Source organism: Platalea leucorodia (genome assembly GCF_965183815.1).
Source record: "Platalea leucorodia genome assembly, chromosome: Z".
Classification (NCBI taxonomy): domain Eukaryota; kingdom Metazoa; phylum Chordata; class Aves; order Pelecaniformes; family Threskiornithidae; genus Platalea; species Platalea leucorodia.
In genome coordinates this window covers 26,702,154-26,718,353 of record NC_138858.1, presented here as the reverse complement: position 1 = coordinate 26,718,353, position 16,200 = coordinate 26,702,154, and the positions used below count along the sequence as shown (strand labels likewise).

General features: G+C 39.1%; 1 protein-coding gene across 5 annotated transcripts in view; it reads right to left on the bottom strand.

Annotated features, from left to right (window-relative positions):
- The window catches only part of AP3B1 (adaptor related protein complex 3 subunit beta 1), a 167,730-nt gene that overhangs the window by 127,521 nt on the left and 24,009 nt on the right, over nt 1-16,200 (bottom strand). For 3 of the 5 annotated variants that reach the window (XM_082336830.1, XM_082336832.1, XM_082336831.1), the window contains exons 4-6: nt 13,251-13,346; nt 10,800-10,960; nt 4,123-4,189 (exon numbers count right to left, since the gene is read on the bottom strand). In XM_082336830.1, coding sequence (XP_082192956.1) covers nt 4,123-4,189; nt 10,800-10,960; nt 13,251-13,346 — 324 coding nt within the window. Of the gene's footprint in view, nt 1-4,122; nt 4,190-10,799; nt 10,961-13,250; nt 13,347-14,590; nt 14,675-16,200 lie in introns of those variants that run through there. The other 2 variants (XM_082336833.1, XM_082336834.1) reach the window with 2 other exon arrangements.

The window sequence follows — 16,200 nt, the reverse complement described above, 5'->3', positions numbered from 1 at the left end:
CTTTCACAGTATGCCAAAAGCAACTTAAGCAACGAATTCTACCTTAAACCCCATGCCCCAAAGCTAGATTATCAGGCTTGTTAACTGAATGGAAAAAACAGAGTCAGAGTGAAGTGACACCGAATCAACCAAAAAGAAAAAGGAAACTAGTTTCCTCTAAAATACCCAATTATACCTTCACACATGACTACGTGACTAGCTATATTACTTTCTGAGAAAATCATTTTAGCATAAAACACGCACACGCTTTTATATTCCTTTCTACATAAGATCATGTCAGCTGCTCAATTATCTAGAATTACTAGAAAAAGAAAAGGAGCAAGCATTCATGCTCTTGTACCTGCTTATCAAAGTGTGAGGTACTTTTTTCTGTAAAGCAAGGGTAAAAACATAACTAGGAGTTTCTTAAGTCTCTATAATAAAAATACTTGTAAACATCTTATCTGTTTAAAAATTAAATACACTGGCACAAAATCACAGCCTTGTTGATACACTCTAATTCTGAGTTAGCTGCCCTTGAGGGTATGTTAACGATGGTTTGCACTTGATAATTTTGCATCTTAGATTAACTGAGAGCTTGCCTTTTAATTGAATCTTTGTGTTAAGTCACTTAAGGAGTAGAGTGATCTTTCATTTATCTCACCAGAAATTTTAATGAAGTGCTGGGTTAAGGTTAGATCGCATCTTATTTGAAGTTTTGCTTACCTCAGCTTATATTAAAATTTACTACTGATTGAGACCTAAAAAATGAACACATTTAATACAGTCTGATAAAATGGCTTAATTTTACTGTAGTAAAATTCCCATCCAGACAGTTTCTTGCTATTTCAAATGCAAAATGACTCTGACTAATTTAAATACATTGTGCCTCTTCCGTGCAACATAAACTGCATTAATAATCCACAATAGCACGTCCTCTCTGAAAAAAAAATTCTGGTTTACATCAATTTAGAGGCATCTATGTTTAGTAGCTATTCTATCTCACTTTAATGTAGAGATTATGTAAGTAACTTTCAAAACCCCTGCTTGAGGTCAAATGGTTATAGAAAATAAACAAATTATGAGTGAAAATTTACTTTTTATTAAGGCAAAGTCTCAAACGTCACTTGAACAACATTCAACTGTTATATACATTGTTAAAGTTAATAATTACGCTCTCCCTCCAAACATGTCTAAAACAAATGGAATAAGAACAAACAAACAAAAAATCACATGGTAGATTTTCCTGGATCCAGTTATTACATACAATGCATTATGGCTTGTCTGAGGATCATCGGCCCTTAAGTACATAGAAATGCCAAAAGTAACCTGATATTTCCATCAAGGGAAAAAAGGTGGAGAACGACTGATGTTCAACAATTCCCAAAGTCACTAAGATTCTCCCACTCTGGTAAAGACACTATTTAATGAAATCATCATCACTTTCCCAACAAACCGATGTGCTCACATTAGATTAAAACTATCAGGAGATGACAACTAATGTTGACGTAAGGGAACAGCTTCTGTGCATTTAAATTGAAGGAATCCAAAGATTAGTGTTAGGTAAATACTTGTGGTCCAAGTACCACATTATCACCCTACAAATTTCAGGCCATCTGACTGTTAAACAGGCAACTGAAGCTGCAAAAAACTGAGAAATACCATTAATCAAACACATGCACTTCATAAGGCTATGACAAAATGCTGTTGTTCTACAGCTCAGACCCATTTGAAGAATTCCTGTGGCAAACCTGACTTAACTTTCTTCACAAAGACTGCAAAATATTTTATAAAAGCTTTTGTCTTTATGTACGTAAAAGGAGCTTTTTCTTTTATCTTAAGTGTACGAAATGCAGCGTCCCTTAGAGAATACAAAAAGGTGGTTCAAATTAATACAAATTTCCCATGAGGAGCTTAAATAAGACTTCAAAAGTAGCCAACCTAAGGCTATATAGGCTACATGTACACACCTGTACATAAGGACCACCACCCGTAAGCAGCTGCATCTCCTCCAATTTTAAAAGCTAGAAGTAGCTACAAGTGGCACTCTGTTTCTTCCACTGTGAGCAAATTGCTATGTTCTCCAATTAGAGGCAAAGAATAAGCTTATTCAGATTGGAGTTACCTGCTAATAAAACACTTTTGCACTATGTGCTTTCTCTTAGTAAATGCGGAGGCTTTCTGGGAACATTCAGTGGAACATGACAAAAGATAACTACTTAAGGTGAAGCTTTTCCATGCTAGACTGATCTTCCCAAAGCTATCAAGGATCAAAGACAGACCGATCCACTGTAGATCACAACAAGCCGTGGAGTCTGGGATGAAAGAGCACATATTAATACTTGGATATGATCCAGAGAGTTCTGAAGAGATATTTGTATGGTTCCTTTTTGGAATAATAATTCTTCATATCACTTCCTGAAAAAAGTAAAACTTCTGAAGCTGAGATGTCTCAGCCCAGGCTGGAATCGGGTCTTGCTAGGGAACAGACCAAGAGGAATCAGAGGGAGGAAAAAGTTTTGTCTCCAATGTCTCCAAAGAGGTCCAGAAGACCCAATTCTAGACCATCATTCTTAGCTTCTTGAATGTGCTGACAAAGTAGCATAACTTTGACTATTGCTTCAGCTGGCATCTTTGTAAATACAATGTCCACTACTCAGTGTCGCAGAGGCACCGGCACTGTGGCACAAACTAAGCAATGAGCATTAATCCCCTTATAAGTAACTCCAAGTGCCAGGATCAGTGTGCTGGGGAAAATGAAGATCCAGACCTACTTTGTACTTTTTTCCTCTAACTGTTTCTTAAAGTAAACATGTAAATGACTAGTTGTTGGATAACTTGCCACTTACCATAAGCAATCAAGGACTAGGAAACAGTGAAAACTCAGAAATTTTATTTTCCTGCCATCAGCAATAAAAAGAAACAAAGATGGCTTCTCAGTCCTTTATGCCTCCACAGGTATAAAGAATCTAATCTCACATTCACAGATTGCATGCACACGAAGAACATGAACCACGAAAAGAAAATACACAAAGAACCACTGGGGGGGCAACTCCACAGAAGCACAAAGGCCTCTGCCAAATGAATACAGGTCAAGCATAGATGCAGTCAGGAGAACTAACTAACTGATTTACTGTCTGCTGAGCCATTAAGCTCTGACAGTCTCCTTCAGTAACCCTTCAGTGGAAGTTGCAAGATGCCTTTTAGAGAACAGCACCATTTATGTCCTGAACACCTGGACTGTGCTAGAACAACAGAAGATATATTCCTGAGTGTTACAAAAATACTTGGCAAATAGGAGATGGAAGCACACACTATCTGGTACCTAGTAATACTTTCGTTCACTCAAAAAGGATTACATTCACTAAATTAGTAATCTAAACAAGAAGAACAAGAGAGTGTTTTAATTTACAACTCTGTTTTCTATTTGAAGTCTGTCTTTGACTCCTTGCTCAATTACCTTTGTGGCTTAGACTTGGGAAACTTATTTGTACAGTACAGGAAGAAAAATAAAGTGTGTGACCATTGTGAGACATCCAGGAGTTCATACAGAAAATCTGTACTTATATAGGGCAGGCAAAATATAACAGGAGTGTTAAATTTACAGAAATTGTCCCAGGACATCAGTTTTACTTACCAGACTGGAAGTAGGGATATTTGCAAGAACAAACACGTGCGCAGCAAGTGTCATTTTTTAACAGACTACAAGGCAGACTGATGTCAACAGGCATACCGTGCATTGTACAGAATTAATTTATTCTTACAGTATCACAAACAAATTGAAATTACCTAGCCAATTTCCCAATGAAAAAGTGTTTATAAATAGACACTTGTACACTGATTCATATCATTATGACACTTTCATTTTCAAAATTAAGTTTAAAGCAGCATACATTAAAAACATGCTAACAAAACCAGATTAAGAATATCCATGATGCAAGCGAAATTACCAGTCTTACTAAAGGAGATGGTCACTATTACAGCCATAGTATAATGCATAAACACCCAACAAAACTTCTATCTAGAAACATATAAAACCACATCAGCATGGGTTAGGAAAGTGTATTATGTACTGCTGAATGACAGTCTCAGAAGTAAACTCTTTAAAAATGCATGCATATGTAATAGCATACTGTTTCTTACCGTACTTCTATCCTTCAAAAGCTTTTCTATCACTTCAATCAACATTTCCTTTTGCTCTGGATCAAGACTAGAAGGAAAAATAAAAATTCTTTTTACTCATGTGGTCAGTCATACCCGAAATTAAAAGAGGTTAGGTTTGTTGACCTTTAGACACAAGCTGGGAACCAAGATCATTGAAGAGTACTTCCTGAAAAATCAATATTCCAAAGAACTGATTATGAAAGAACATGACTGAAAATAAAGTTAATCATGGAATAGAGAACTGAATTGAAGGAGTATAAAATTAAATTATAAAGATTATGTTTTAGCACTTACGGGTGTTCTATCAGAATTTTAATACTTAAACACGTAAAAATTTTAGGACTTAAGAAACATTAAGACAGGCCAACCCATTAGGGAAAACTTGACTGAACTTCCAATGTTAAGTCACAAGTGACTACATCAGTGGATGAGGGAAGAGTTATGTATGTCATCTATCTGGATTTCTGTAAGGCCTTTGACATGGTCCCCCACAACATCCTTATCTCTAAATTGGAAGGATATGGATTTGATGGGCGAGCTGTTTGCTGGATAAGTAATTGGCTGGATGGTCGCATCCAGAGGGTAGTGGTCAATGGCTTGATGTCCAGATGGAGAACAGTGATGAGTGGTGTCCCTCAGGGGTCCATACTGGGGCCAGTGCTGTTCAATACCTTCATCAATGACATAGACAGCGGGATCGAGTGCACCCTCAGCAAGTTTGCAGATGACACCAAGCTGAGTGGTGCCATTGACACGCCTGAGGGATGGGATGCCATCCAGAGGGACCTGGACAAGCTGGAGGAGTGGGCCTGTGTGAACCTCATGAGGTTAAACAAGGACAAGCGCAAGGTCCTGCACCTGGGTCGGGGCAACCCCTGGTATCAGTACAGGCTGGAGGATGAAGGGATTGAGAGCAGCCCTGCGGAGAAGGACTTGGGGGTACTGATAGATGAAAAGCTGGACATGAGCCAGCAATGTGCTCTCGCAGCCCAGAAAGCCAACCGTATCCTGGGCTGCATCAAAAGAAGCGTGGCCAGCAGGTCGAGGGAAGTGATTCTGCCCCTCTACTCTGCTCTGGTGAGACCCCACCTGGAGCGCTGCGTCCAGCTCTGGGGTCCTCAGCACAGGAAGGACACGGACCTGTTGGATCGGGTCCAGAGGAGGGCCACAAAAATGATCAGAGGGATGGAGCACCTCTGCTATAAGGAAAGGCTGAAAGAGCTGGGGATGTTCAGCCTGGAGAAGGGAACGCTGTGGGGAGACCTTGTTGCGGCCTTTCAATACTTAAAGGGGCCTTATAAGAAAGATGGAGACAGATTTTTTAGCAGGGCCTGTAGCAATAGGACAGTTTTAAACTAAAAGGGGTAGATTCAGAGTAGATATAAGGAAGAAATTTTTTAAAGTAAGGGTAGTGAAACACTGGAACGGGTTGCCCAGAGAGGTGGTAGATGCCTCATCCTCGGAAACATTGAAGGCCAGGCTGGATGGGGCTCTGAGCAGCCTGATCTAGTTGTAGATGTCCCTGCCAATTGCAGGGCAGATGGACTAGATGACCTTTAAAGGTCCCTTCCATCCCAAAGCATTCTACGATTCTACGATCTCACTGCTTTTGCAGAAAGGAATTTCAGCACGAATGAATTCAGCAGTGAATGAACATCGGGACAAGGTAGAATCATACCTTTATTATCTAATTATCAACATAACACTGCAAGTAAGACACTGTTAACTTCGCTAATTTTAGACAGAAGTATTGGAACTCAAAAATTTCAACATTATATTCAAGTGTACCTCTACAAAGTTGGTGCGCAAGCTGATGAAAAATAGACTGCTTTAAGTCCTATATAAATAGTAAAAACAGAGGAAAACCAAAAGTTCCAAACAACAATCTTTGTACTGTCCTTTTCATATTCAAAGAGCAGAGAAAAAGTTGCCAGAAACATCCATTATTGTCGAACTTGCTTCTTAGGTAGGTAAGGAGCAACTTTTCATTCCAGCTGCTTCTTCATCATGGATCTATAGAGCACGGAAGAATTTAAAGCCAAGGCAGAAGAAAATACAAAGAGGAAGTAGGTACAAAGAGCCGCACAGATGTGTAGTTCTATGCCTTTGAAAAGTCATTTCAACATGAATACAATTACAAATAAGTAAGGAAGCATTTGGTCATTATTGTACACTTCTGTTTTAATGCTGAGTGATGAACTGCCCTAATGCACAGTATAGCCTTTCCAGCTACAGATTCACAGAGTATGTAGCTACACACTACTTTGCTAAGGCTCTAATACCTAGCAATACTAGAACATGCTAAATGGTTAACAAAACTTTGTTAGAAGCCACCATCAGCATAAGCAAAGCAACAGCACATTGTTCCATAAGTACTTTTACGATCATGTTTTGTTCCAACTTCTATTTTGTCAAAAAAAGTTTACTGGATCTTCTGCCAAGGACCAAAACCTTCAGAGGAAAAGCCAAATGTCTTTCTAAGAGGCCTTATTTCAAATTTTCAAAATTCGTATAAAATTTAAAGAGAGAAAAAAGTGAGTACTTATTACTAAGAAACTTTGAAAAATACCAATTTTTTTATGTAAACAAGAAAATCTTCAGTAAGGGCTCTGATAACTGAATTCACATTCCTCCCTCTCCTCTTTCCTGAAATTTTAGATAAGAAAGGCAGCATTCTTGGAGAGAAAATAAAAGAACAAGCTAAAGAGCTCAGAGCGATCTGCTCCCATTATGGTATCTACCAGTAATAGTATGGAACGTACTCATACTAGTGACGGGACTTTTAAGAAGTCCTTTTCCAAATCTCACTGCAAGTAGCTGCAAGTACATGGCAGAGTTTTCTATTGATAGACAGAAGATACTAATAGCTTTCAAATGCACTCTAAGTGAAATAAGCAAGAGGTCTGACATTTTCAATGATAAAATTACTCCAATGTACCTTGCAATGTTGACTGCATTGAGCACAAATGTTGCTGTTCACACTATGCCTGAAATCTTTTCTGTTTGATATGTACACTTCCTGCTGTTAGGATTGATTGAACCACTAATGAACACGCTCTTCTAGGTCAGACATCCATCCAAACACCATGACACTAAATGCAAGGAAGATTGGAGTATTGAACCTGCATCCAGAAGTCTGACTGGAGCATTAACTGAACTACAGGACTATCAAACAGGTAGAGAAGTCATGGAAACCAAAAAGCAAATGGCGCATACAGGCACTATCAGAATAAACTGTTACTTCTTACTCAAATGCTCGCAGAAGATGAATTAATTAGATGTAGGAGATCATATAAACTGTTGACTGATCTTCACATCAAAAATCCATCCCCTCCAGAATTCTGATTTTGACCAGTTCCAGAGCAAGTCTTCTGAAATTGCTTGCTCACTACAAACAGGCCAATAGACAGTCTTGCCACCAGTATATGATCTGTATCGCTGAATTGTGGAGCTACCAGTTGCAATCCTTGTAGAAACATCTGCTGAGACTGCCTGTTGAAGAGTCTTATTTGCAGGCAAGCCAATTGGGCCTGCCTGTCGACAGGTTAATTTGATAGCCTCTTCACCAGTTCCCAGTACTGCTGCTTCTTTAAGTGATCCAGAAAACTATACTCTCTCCCTTGGTCCTGTGGTAAACCAGTACTACCAGATATGGCATTTGTACAAGCAAATTCTGAAAATGTGACAATAAAAGTTCACATGCTTTCTATAAGCAGTTCCCAAATCCTACTACCAAGGACACAATTGTTAGCTACAACTCCACTAACAAGTAACCACTACACTTATTCTAGTCCAGGTAAGGTGGAATTTGCAGCTACACCAGTTTGAAAACTTGCATTATGATGCCTAGGATGTTTGCATGAACTAAAAACTTGTAAAGGACGTACAGGCCCTCTAAACCATTCAGGAAACCTTTATAGAACATTAGTTTCATCAGTTTTCCTTTGATATGTGAGCCAAATGTCCATTTTACTACCAGTTGGTAATTCATGGAAACTAGAAGTGAGTGAGGCCAGTTTCTGCAAGTTGTGCTGCTGTATTTTTTACCATGTGCTGTACTTTTTACCATAAAAAGTACCTTTTTATGGTATTTGCAATGATGTTTTCAAAATCTTGCCAGTGACATCATATAAGCATAGGATACCATATGAACCAGAGATAAGAAAAAATACAAGTTATATTTGAAGATGCAACCGTATCTGGAAATTGGATGAAAGATAGATAAAAGGTCTGTTAGTAATCAAGTTAGATTTCAGCATCTTCCAGTTTTGCACCAATCACCAATAAGCTCTTTAATCCAGACGAGTAAAATAAACTCTGCCTATCATGAAGAGAAAAATGGAAGCATCAATTTTAGCTCAAATTATGTGGAATAGCCTGCTGTCCAGACACTGCTGTGTCTTGCTGCCACTAACAGACTGTTACTGCCAAACTCCTCCAAATAGTTTTGATACTATCAGGAGATCAAAGGACATTCTGTGTATGGAGAATAATTCAGGCCAAAAAGTCTTTTGTGTGCTGGAACCAGATGCTAACAAAAAATAAACTACTCAAATAGCAGGAAGGGACTTAACATCTCTTCCCTCTTGTTGGGTTATGTGTCCCTGCACACAGAGGAGTACAGAGGTGGGGGCAACTCCAATAACATCCTGACCCAGCTACTCCCAGGGCCATCACATGAGAGCACTCAGCTCATTTTCAAAAAAACAAAAAAATTCACCAGAAGGAAGGAGCCCCTGCCCAGGTTCTTCGGAGAGCTGCCACAGACAAGCCATCAGCCTTATGGTCCTGAAATTAACCTATCATGACTTAGAGAGGCTCTCCAGAGCACCTTTCCGACTTCGGGGTGTTACTAGCTACAGGGCTATGAGACTTACTATGCAATGCCAGAAAGAGCATTTTGGGATTGTAGAAGACTTACTATGGGATATTTATGGGAGAAAAGAAAGGCAGGGAAAGGGAATGATCTAGATGATTTTGGGAGGAAAACAGAGGGATAGGTGCATAAAAGGAGCCAGTTGTATGTAAACACTTTGCTGCTCAGCACAGTTGTCCTGCCATGTTCTGCACCTGATGACCACAGTCTGTTCTGTCTTCTCATTAAACTCTATTTCTAACTGTTTTTCTCGGTGAGGCAGTCTCTGTGTGCATGTGTGATACGGAGGTCTAAACTCCAGCATCTGGAGTCAGGCCATGGGTTATAGGGACCCATGTAACTGCAGTACCAGGAACCAGAGCAAGTACGTATGTCAGTGTGTGACTGCTAGAGAATTATAAAGCCAGACAAGGTGGCTTGGGAAGCCAGGTATTGAAGTGAGGCCATAGGTCCGGGCTGGACACGTGTGCATGTGTGTCTCTGAGACAGCTGGAGATTTTGGCTACCAGAGAGACAAGGGCATCCAGGCCAACTACTGGAGAGACTGTAATGTCTGGAGGTTGACTGAGATACCCATTTGTGCGTCTCAGTCTCTCTGTTTCTCCTCCCTCTTCCTCTCCACCCAGTAGGAGACAACTGGAGAAGAGGGGACATAAGGGCCAGTTACTGTGTAGTCTGAGCGTCTCAATCCAGCTACTGTGGGATTCATAGTGTTTGAGTGAAAGGGTGGGGGCATGCGTGTATGTGACTGAGGGGGTCTGTAACAGCAAGTGCAGTGGGGTTGCAAGCATTGCGCACCTGTGTGTGACAGTACCAGCGACTGGGGAGACTGGGGATCCAAGGCCAGTTACTGGAAAGACTGAGTATCTTGGATCATTAGTGGGGGATCCATATTGTACATATATAGGTCCACTAATGGGCCTGCATCGTGATCAGCCAGAGAGTGCAACAGGGTAAGGCTGTTGGTGCTGATTTTGTCTGCACAAGTGCTGTTTTCTGTCTGTGCTGATCTGTATAGCTGGCTGCATGTGTGTTGAATACATGTGTGTATGTGCCCATTCGGAATACATGCTCAGCCTCACTACTGGTTGGTCTGAGGGAGCACGGAACTGTAGCAGCCTCAGGCTACCTGATTCAGAACCCCAAACACCTCTCACCCTCCTCTTTTTCGCATAGGTGAAATAAAAGGGAAATTAGTAGTAGAATAAATTTCTGCCTTTGTTTTGGAAAGCTACAGGTTCTGCTGCCCCCACCTGTGTAAACCAGTACCCACCTCTTTGTAAGAACTCTTCCACAACAAGAATTTCTGAAGAGGGAAGAGGAAGATTTGGATTTGCATAGATAAAAGTTCTGTGAGTTAGTATTAATTTGTCACCTGTACTGCAAACTACAGCACATGCCTTCAGGATGAAAGACACAGAAAATCTTTGATTTTCTAAACACAAGATCTAATCTAAACACAGAAATCTTTGATTCTGAGAATACCCATCAAAATAGTTGCTACAGAGATGACAATAACTGGTATATTAAAAACAAAAGATAGTCTATCCGTTTCTTTTTGTATCTTTTCATAGTTATCCTGTTATTCCAGCAAGGAGACTTGCCTGAATTCCAACCAAATCAGTTGAGTGACAGAATGTCTACAAACACTTCATACTTTTTAAGAAATGGATCTGGTATATCTGAGACATGCCAACCCCCGCAGTACTCTTAATAAATATAGTCCACAACTATCTTAACATTGCTTTTCAGTATTTGTCAGAATCACTTAATCACGTACCTGTACAGTTTTTGGATTGCATGGGCTGCGTTCTTCCTCACGTAAGGAGATAAATCAGAAGAGGCTTCTTTAATAGCAAGCATCATAATAGGAACTATAATTGGGACACGGATACTGGATAAAACTCTTAAAGCACTTGCGCGGATTAACTGATTAGGATCCTAAAGAATGGGAGAGAAGGGGAGAAATAAAATAAGATAGTTCAAAAACACATCATTAAATTCTCTGCAGTGTTTACACTAATAAGTGACAGCACATTAAAACATGTAAATCTATCTGACTACCAGTCAGGTTTGCAAGCTAAGGCCATGCTAATAAGAAAATGTGCAAAACTTCACACAAGAAACTTTCAACAACCAAAAGAAGTAAAAGAAAGTAAGAAAGATAACATTGAAACATTATGAAAATCTGGAAATCTGACAAAGGGAAACACTAACATAATTCACTTTCCCAAGCAAAATATGGGAATGACGGATAAAAAAACCCTAATATATTATTTAATGATCTGAAATGTTTTCTGCAAGCCAAGTGGAATTCAAATATTCTGAAAAACACACCTAGCTCAGTTTTATTACTTAAATATAAGAACTGTCAAATGAAAATGTGGTTCTCAGTTGCGACACTCCCACTCAAGTTCTTGACAACACATCCATTTTATGCTTTACTGCAAGATATAAACTGAAGCCAGTAACAGAATTCATTTTCTTAAGAACATGTCAAAATATTAAGCTAAATATTTTGAGACTTTCTCCTATTTCCTACCCTCCTGTCTTTTGTCCCAGTACTTGCTCCCCTTTTATAATGCTAGGCTTAGCTTGGAGATCCAACAATAGCACAAAAGATCTGTATTTGGAGGAACTGTTATGTAAACCTCATCCATTAATCATGGGCTTAGGACACATGGGAAAAATGTTGCTTAATCAAGTACTAAATCCTCTAAAATCTAGCAAACTGAAATTGCAGCAGCATTAATTCAATGTACTGTCTGCCAGAAGGGCACTTCCAAAGAACATTTCTCCCAAGGACTGAGAGTTGGCAACGTGGGTTTTCACGCTGGTGTTACTTAATGATCAGTTCATCTAAGCTCTCAAAATTCCTACATCTTAGCAGCTTTTGAGTAGTAAGAATCTGGACGGTGAAAGCACTTAATTTGACAGTTTTTGGAAAAATTAATAGTTCTTATCAGAGTTTGCAAAGCTCATCTCCAATCACACAAATTTAAAATACCCTAAAAAGGTCTTTCTAAAGAGGGAGAAAAAATCTCCACACATAAAGCTGAATTATAACCTTCATTACAAAAACACAAACAAAACATTACAAAAAATGAACGGAGAGAATTAATTACATTTGCCTATCATCCATAGCAGGCTTAGTAATTTCCTTAGTTGCTGTAAATCTCAGCTAGCTTGGAGTCTACCTCCTTGCCACACCACCACTTCTTTTTGAGTTACTCACAGCCACAACATTTGAGTTATTCCCTCTACTTTTGTTCCCACTACCCATAGCTTTTTAAAAAGTTATGCCATGAGAAGTGTTCACTGTATATATCTCATTAAAAACATAGGATACAAAGTCATTTGAATTTTAGCTTTTCATGGCAGTCACAGATAGTAAAGGTAGTACACATGACATTGAGATAAAAGCTGGAAGGAAAGGGGCAGAAAGCTCTCTAATCAGTTGTGGGATGCTCCTACAGTTGCACACATGGTGCTCTGATTGCAACATTTTCCAACAAGATGCACGGTCTGGATCAGTGACATGACAGAAATTAATTGTGAACCTGGAGTAGCCTTACAAGAAAAGTACAAGAAAAAAGAAATAAACCCAACCTTCTCTTATTATAAAAACTGGCCAAATTTAAGGACAGAGACTTAATAAATCTTTCTTTTCTCCATGGTCACACTTCAAAGGCAATCCTAATCTTTGCTCTCTAATCCGATTCCCAATTGTGATCTGAATTTGAAATGAAACAGTACAAAATGCTATTTCTTCAGTGCTTTTAATAAAAATGTAGCATGTGCAACACATCGAATATTTTAATTTAGGTACTACTATCTTATGTTCCAATTTGCTGTTGTACACAAGGATCTTTTACACAAACTAAAAGGAACACAGGTGGTTCAGGCTAATAACAGGGGGTTTTTTTTCTACATACATAAGCTACCTTGGAAAGAGAAAAGCTATTCCAGAAATTAAATGCTGGGCATGTGAATCTGAGAGCACCAATCTGCTGCTTTTCTTTAGTGAAGTAATTTTACTTCATGCTAGCTTAGCTGCTTGATAAGGTTTCAGGTAGCACAAAAAACTTTGTCAATGACATAACTTGAAACTACCTTATCAGACGCAGATATTTACATGCTTTAGTTTACCAGGCTACACTTACACAGATATTTTTATTTTTGTGATACCAGCTCAGAATTCTCTATGAAATGTTGTTTAGTAGTCACTCACTTTTAAAGCACGCTGGAAAGTACTGATGGACAATAATGCTAGATCTTGCTGCTCCTCTGCATAACGCATCAGATAAACGTACACAAGCTTTTTTATCTGAAAAGAAAAACACAATGAACATTATTATCAGAAGGTTTTAGAATTCTATAAAATTAAGTCCTAGGTTGCACATTTTCATCAACATTTTCTTCTTTGAAGGAAGGGTTAATATATCACTGGAGTACTCACATGCTTCTCAAATGTCTTATGATTTACAGTGATTCTTTTAATAGAAACTCCCTGAGGTGCCGCAATATTATCTAATTAATGAAACAGTCAGAGGAAGGCTAATAACACAAAGGACTGCTTTATATTATCAACTGGTAAATAAAGACTTGACTAATCTAAGAAGTTGACATGTGGCAATTGACCACCTGAGCACTCCTCGTGTTTTTTTCTTATGGAAAATAGGTTAAACTGCAATAGCCAAGGATTTCAAGAACCCCTTTTTACTTTACCCTGAAGTTCAAAATCAATCACTTTAACAATTTGAAAGAGAATATAACTTCCAGCTGAAGTATGGTAACTTACACTATTTAAATCTGATTAAAAGAGCACTTCTGACTATGTCTTAGACAAAAGCAAAGGGTATTAGATCCACCTTTGCATGACTACAAGCGTTCAAAAGATGTAGCCAATATAAGCATACTACAAAGGATGCAAGGTTCAAAGATTAAGAAAACCTCAGGATGATTTTGGGGGAGGAGGGTATTCAATTCAGTTCACTTTACCCCCTCATGGCCACTGTATGCCCAAGAAGCAGTGAAAACATTTTTTACATTTGAGTTGTAAACTGACTATTGGGGTTTATAATGGAAAATTCTGAAAGACCCTCAACTACAGCTGTGCTATAATTACTGTCACTATCAGAAGATGTATCTTTGTGCTAATTCTGGCAAAAAGCATAATATTAAATCACAGAAGGTTACACCATACTAAATTATTTGTTGTTCAGCTATAGACAAGCAGCAATCAACATTGACCACAAGAGGCCTATGCACTGAATGACTGCAGGTGTGCAAAGAAAGCCTCCTTTCCTTGAAACCACTCTGTGACTAGAAATGGAAGCACTTAGAGCTTCGTGACTACACTATTCTTTTACCATTTACCTTCATTCAATGTTAAAATGCTCCTTTCTATAAAACTAATAATAACAGGGGCACATTAGGCTTGAGGAACACAGGCAGATTTGTTTAATTAGTTTATCAATATAAGCACATCAAACTCCATGAGTTATTGACCAAGACTTATTTTTGTTCTATACCACCAATTGTTTATTAGGTCACTTTTCGTATCCTTACCATCCATGACATGATGCACATAATCAAGTTGAGGTCAGTGTGTACTTATAAAAACAAAATTCACAAGGCACTTCTGTAAACAATGAGATGACCTTTGCTTCTCCTAAAACAAATGAACGTGTTCTACTGCTTCTTCACCTCCATTTCCCTGTATCAGAGCATTCAGCCCTGATTAAAAAAAAAAAAAAAAAAAAAGAAAGAAACAAAAAAACCCAAAAAAACCCAGCAGCCATTTCTGGGCAGGAAAGCCACTTGGATACAAAGTCACTCAGATGAACTGACGTATTTTATGCTACTGCATTGTAGCAACTTATATGGACAGATTTGTGTAAGAATTCTTAAGAACAGGGAAAAATTTGGCAAAACATTTTCAGAAAACAGTATCAGGATCAATGTAGCAAGAATCTGACTTAACCCAGTAATTTCTCATCATTTCAAAAGCATCCTAAAAACTAGACCATGATAAAGGTTTCTAAAACCCAGAAGTGCTAACTAGATGGCTGGAAGTATAGCTACATTATGACCTAAACTCATCATCTAACTAACCTTGATAAAGAAGAGAAATTAGTCAGCTGGCTTTACTGAATGCCTGATCTCTTTTCACCTTAACAGTCTCTTCCCTCACAAATACGTTAGCACTAAATGGTGGAAAAATAAGTAATGAGGGAACTTTAACTACAGCATATAGGAAGACATGTGAATTCACATAACTATTTGTTTTAAGCATAAGAAAAGGCCCATAAAATATAAACATTGAAAAGCTTCTGCAAATTAATATTAGGTTATGTGATAAAACCTTGTCTGCACACCCACAAAGGAGCACAGAGAGGCAAGGGGGGCAGAAGGGTGTTTGCAAGTAATACCCTGCCCTAGCTTCTCCCAAGCCCATGACAGGCACGATCAGCCCAGAGGTGCAGAGTGTCACAGTAGTAGGAGGGAACCCAAATTTAGGACTCAGAGGAAAGGACACCCTGTCAGGCCCTTCCCAGGACCACCTCAGGAGAGCATCAGCTCCCACACCCAGGTGTTAAACCCATCAACAGTCAACAACAGAGCACCTTTCAGACTGAGGGGCTTTTCTGCATACAGGTATGGGATGCAGATGAAGAGTATTTTAGGATTGCACAAAGCTTATCATGGGATGTTTTCGGGAGGAACCAAAGTGAAGGAGAAGCAGGGGGAACCTGAGTGATCTGGGGAGGAACACATGGGGAAAAATAGAGGGTAAGCACATAAAAATGACAGAACACATCTAAACAGTTTGCTGGTTGGTACATCTACCCTTCTGTGCCCTGCACCTGATCAGCACAGTCTGTTGTATTTCCTCATTAATTCAATTTTTAACTATTTTCCTTAGTAAGGTACTCTCTATTCAGTGTGAAGGTGCATGTACGTGACAGCAACTAGTCAGGCCACAGGCTGGAAGGCCCATGTGTCCATGGGCACCAGCAACTAGAGAGACCAGAGTGAGGGGACTTAAATGCAATTCCAGCAAGTGGAACAGGACCTCAAGTCATAGGGGCCCCCACATCCATGGTGGCCAGCACCCAGAACAAGTGAGGGTCTGGCTGCCAGCACCTGGGCTGGGACCACAGGCCAGAGGGCCCATG